Genomic DNA, 5,427 nt, shown 5'->3' with positions numbered 1-5,427 from the left:
TTCTTATTTTTCAGATTCTGCATCTGCAAAGTTGCCTTTCATCAGCTTGCTGTTACGTATTTGGAGATGAAGCAGTAAAAAGATTGCTCTTCACGGAATAAAATTTTGTTTTTGAAACGGTACGCACCTGAGTTTGGAAGAAAAATATCTTTACATTAAAAAGTTAATATTTCAAGATTTTTCTAGCACACATGTTCTATTTTTATTAAAATATTATTATATTATCTCTAATCATTGAGTTTTACATGTTTTATATGCATTTTTCTTTTATTGAGAGTACTTTTTTTCAATTTTCTTCAAACACTTTTACATTTCTTTATTAAATAAAGTAGAAAAATGGCTTAAAATCCCTCATTAAAATATTTATTAATTAAATGTACTTGAAAAAATCCCTATTCTTGGCAAGTGCAACATTTTTCCAGCTATGTAGAAAATAAAAGATATTTACTTACGAGTAAAGATACGTTGAACATTAAAAAAGAGTTGCATCTACTAATTCAAGTCAATACACTTTCTAAACAATGATTTACTTTATTTTATTTACCTTTTTTTTTTGTTTACCAAACTAATGAACGAACTTGTTAAAAAATCAGTACATCCACCACTTGTACTGTGTAGGAATTTCATAAGATACTAGTTCTAAAAATTTTTACCAGATATGGTCATGTCAGTGCAATTCTATGATCACTCTCCAAAATCTCCAAGCCCAAACTGACAGTGTAACTTCATCTATGACAGGTATGAAGCAATATCCCTCTCCTGATGAAGTATTTAAACACTTTCAACGGGCAAATCATCTTATGAGTTGTGACAATTTGTAGAATATAGGATTTATTGGGAACTAAATTTTATAATTCGGACTTATCTGTAAATTTTTAATATATTTTTATTTCAAAGAAAATTTATATAAATTCCAAGAATTGAAGTAACATTTAAATGAGTTCAGACTAAAACAAGCGTGGTTGATTCAATCTACTTAAAATTAATTTGCTTAAGACATCTCCTCCAGTTAATCTGAGAGATACATAATAGTAGAAGAGGGAGGAATGGAATTGAGAAAGATGCTTAGAGTATTTTAGGGGGAAAAAATGTCATATTAACTAATTTAACTAAAATCCTTAATCTACTCAAATTAGTTAATTAAGTCTTATATTAAGGACAGGAGAAGTATAACATGTAATTAATTTTCCTCTATTAATGCAAAATGAAAATTTTGAAGTTTCCAAAAAGAAAATCAGAAGATTGCTTTTTTACTTCAAATTTTACATTTGGTCTAAAGACAGCTGGAAACCAAGTAGTAGAGACATTAAGTGGAACGCATGATTTCTTGAAGTTTTTCAATTTCGATTTCATACTTTGAGGACTATCGTATCCAACAGAACTGACCGCTGAAGCTCAAGAATTCTGTTCATCTCGCTAGCGCTCTTGGAGATTTGCAAGCCCAGAATCATCAACTCAATTATACTGTGGAAGCTTAATTATCTGGTATAAACATCAAAACCTCTTCTTCTTTGCCTCTTTAGTCTTTCATTTTCTGGTCAGTGCTTTCTATTTGTTATACATACTTGAGGGTTCTTTCCTATGCACTATCAGTCCCCACTTCCAAGCTCCAACTTGGTTGACGACTTATCAGTTTGGTCATCGCGGTGCAATTCTGTTCTTCTAAATCTTGAAAATCTTCAAGCCAAGACTGAAAGTGCAAAATTCATCACAGTACGAAGCAATATCCCTCTCTTGAATCAGTGTGTCATTTTTTCCCACTTTAATATTTCAGATATTTCCTTTTTCTGTTTTTTATTTCTATCATTGTTCTATTTGTTTTTCCTTACATAAATATCTATCTATGATATCTTTCAATTCTTTGTGTTAGTCATTCTTTTCACATCTTGATGCTACCTTCATGAAAGATGAAGTACGTAATTAAGAAGCTTCAATTCTTCAAAACGAAATCTTGAGTTAATCATTCGATGATCATGAATAACTCTTGCTTCAGGTTGCTATAATACTAAATGGCAGAGGTGGGAGTGTCGGTAGCTGCAAAACTTGCTGAGTATTTGGTGGATCCAACTTTACAGCAGCTGCAATATTTGTTCTGTGACGGAAAAATCACCAGAAATGTTGAGATCAGAAAGGAGGAACTGATATTGAAGCAAGGGAGGGTGCAAAAAGATGTTCAAGGGGCCATCAACAGGACCGAAAGGATATATGACGAGGTTAACAAGTGGAAGAATGACGTGAAGACCCTAATAGCAGAGGTGGAGAAACTGGAGGAAGAACTAAGGGCCAACAATGGCTGCCTTCGAGGGTGGTGTCCCACTTGGAGGAGATATTGTCTCTGCAAAAGGTTGGCTAAAACAACACAGAGGATGATTGATCTAAATACAAACTGTGGTCGCTTCAATGAAGTTTCCCATCCTGTTATTGCTCCAAATATAGAATTCCTCTCTTCTCAAAGCTTCAAGTTCTTCAACTCTACACAAATAGCTTTTGATCAGTTGTGGGAGGCATTGCAAGATGACGATAGCTCCATGATTGGGATACGGGGCATGGGAGGGTCAGGGAAAACCTCCTTGATGAGAGTAGTGGAAAAGAAAGCCGAGGAGTCACAGCTCTTTAATCGAGTTGTGTTCACTGCAGTTTCTCAAAGCGTAAATATAAGAAAACTTCAAGGTGAAATTGCTGATGCGTTGGGGCTCGAATTGAAGGAAGAATCTGAAACGGGAAGAGCAAAAAGAATAGCACTACGATTACACAGTGGAGAACGAATTTTGATAATACTGGATGATGTATGGGCCATGCTGAATCTTGAGGACATAGGGATTCCCGTGGGGGTAAATCATCAAAGAAGTTTCAAAGTTGTCCTAACCACACGCAGTCTTGATGTATGTATTTTGATGAAATGCCAAAAGAGGATTCAACTTGATTTGTTAAAAGAAGATGAAGCTTGGACTTTGTTTCAAACTCATGCTAATGTCAACGATGCTGCTAAAGAAGATATGGCACGACAAATTGCAATGGAATGTAAGGGCCTACCCATTGCAATTGTAGCTGTGGGAACTTGCTTGAAAGAAAAAGGAGTTGATGAGATGAATGTAATGTTATATCAGTTGAGGAATGCAAAATCAACTAATGTGAATAAAGGAGTGAGGGATGCTTTTGCTTGTCTTAAATTAAGCTATGATTATTTGGCAACCCCAGAAGCGAAGTTGTTGTTGTTAATGTGTGCTATGTTTCCTGAAGATCATAATATTGGTGTTGAAGACCTTTTCAGGTATGGAGTGGGTTTAGGCCTATGTGAAGATGTAGACTTATTTGAAATAGCAAGAAGCCAAGTTAGAGCAACTGTAAATTATCTCATTAACTCCTCGTTGTTGATGCATTCTTCAAAATTCAACATAGAGTCACAAAAATATGTGATAATGCATGATATGGTTCGTGATTTTGCATTATGGAAAGCATCTGAAGAGGATCATATCATTAAGGTAAATTGCAGAAAACAATCGAATGAATTGATTGCTGATGAAGTGGTGAAAAATTGTTATGCTGTATCTTCATGGTATGAGGACAATAAATTATTTCAATTTCCCTCTCAGTTGGATGCTCCAAAGCTTGAGTTTCTATTGTTACGTTTAAGACAACCCTTGGACATATCACATGCATCATTTGAAGGCACCAAAGGACTGAAGGTGTTAATTATTAGGTCCTCCTATTTTGGGCCCAAGGTTCGACTATTACAACCTCAATCAATCCAACACTTGTCCAATCTTCGAACTTTGCGATTGCAAGGCTGGAATTTACTTGACATCTCTTTTTTGGTAAGCCTTACAAGACTTGAAATTGTTGACTTGCAAAGGAGTAAGTTTAAGAGAATGCCGAATGGAATTGAAAATTTAAACAAGCTGAAGTTGTTAGATTTGTCATATTGTAACATAGGTGAATGTTGTTACCAAGTAATAGGAAGGTGCTCCCAGTTAGAAGAGTTGTATGTTTCCACACATTTTCCAAAGTCAAAAAATGCAAAATGCTATGAATGCCTTATGGCCCCCATTGCTTTGATGAAACTGAGAAGGTATAGGATAGAAATTGGGGGGCGTAACATAGGCTTGATACCTCAAAATGAAAGTGCAAGATATTTACGCTTTGTTCAGTTAAATATCGCCATGCTAGGTGTAGGAATCAAGGATCTTGCACAAATAGCAACTGCAATTGAATGTTATAAGCTTAAGGGAGGCAGCAGAAGTTTCATGCCTAATGTAGTTCAAGCTAGCGGAGGCATGAATGAGTTATCTAAACTCTATCTTAGAAGGTGTTCAGAGATGGAATGCATTATTGACAAAAGTAATGCTCATGAAGATGCGATTGCCCCAAGATTGGGTGAGTTAGTGCTAACAGACATGGATAATCTTCAACAACTACATCGTGGTCCTTCTTCTGTTAGCTTGTTCCAAAAGCTAGAAACACTAACTATATCCAATTGCCCTCAGTTGCTCCACATATTCCCTGCCGATTGCAACTTAGGCAATCTTAAGTTTCTCAATATTTTCAGTTGTCCGAGGTTGACATCTCTCTTCACTATCTCTACTATGTGCACTTTGTTGTCCTTACAAGAGCTCCGAATAGAAAGTTGCAGTGAACTGAAGCATGTATTAGAGGGAGAGGGTGATGGTGATGCATGGGAGAATTCTAGATTCCCAAAATTGAAAATTTTGTCTATTGATAAATGCCGCAAATTAGAATCTGTATGCCCGGTCTTTTTAGCTCAAAGGTTTGTACAATTGCAGCGTCTATCCATAACAACTGCTCCTCAGATGAAATTTGTGTTCGGTGAAAATGCTGATGAAGAACAACCACTACGTGACCAAGATGAGACTCAAATAGCTCTTTCTCTTTTGGAATACCTCACACTAACAAATCTTCCAAACCTTGTCGGAATTTGCTCAAAGAGGTATCATCTACGGTGGCTATCTATAAAGACAATAGAAGGGGAGAATTGTCCAAATCTGGTACGTGCTGCCTCACATATTGTGATTTGATTTGCAAAAAAAAAAAAAAGTTAAAAAATATTAAAGCTTTTTATATAATAAGATGTCTTTGTTCATGTGATTTAAATTTTTTTAGTAAGCGTTGAATATCAAATAGTGTTCAAGTGTATACATCTTGAGACATGATCCAGTCAATTAACTCATTCACATTCTTCTATTATTTAAAATAACAAATGAAATTAAAATATCTAAAATCATACATCATTCTTTTTGTGCATTTGAGTCTCACCCTGCTTTTGGTTTGAATTACTCTGCAATATGAAAATAAAATGCAATTACTAGTAACAACTTTGGTTTTAGATTTGCTCCATATTAAACAAATAAAATACAGGTACATGTAGAATTTTAATTTTGTTATTTCAGACATTCGATTTGTTTACCGTTT

At 35.0% G+C, this 5,427-nt stretch overlaps 1 protein-coding gene across 1 annotated transcript; it reads left to right on the top strand.

The window, feature by feature from the left end:
• Positions 1 to 2,009: 2,009 nt before the first annotated feature.
• Positions 2,010 to 5,033, top strand: LOC114740935 (disease resistance protein At4g27190-like). Its single transcript, XM_028929188.1, has one exon. The coding sequence runs from the start codon at positions 2,010 to 2,012 to the stop codon at positions 5,031 to 5,033; it is 3,024 nt and encodes a 1,007-aa protein (XP_028785021.1).
• Positions 5,034 to 5,427: the final 394 nt, after the last annotated feature.

This window comes from Neltuma alba, unplaced genomic scaffold (assembly GCF_004799145.2).
Source record: "Neltuma alba isolate B1F8T4 unplaced genomic scaffold, ASM479914v2 tig00003204_pilon, whole genome shotgun sequence".
NCBI classification, from domain to species: domain Eukaryota; kingdom Viridiplantae; phylum Streptophyta; class Magnoliopsida; order Fabales; family Fabaceae; genus Neltuma; species Neltuma alba.
This window is presented reverse-complemented; position numbering and strand designations above follow the sequence as displayed.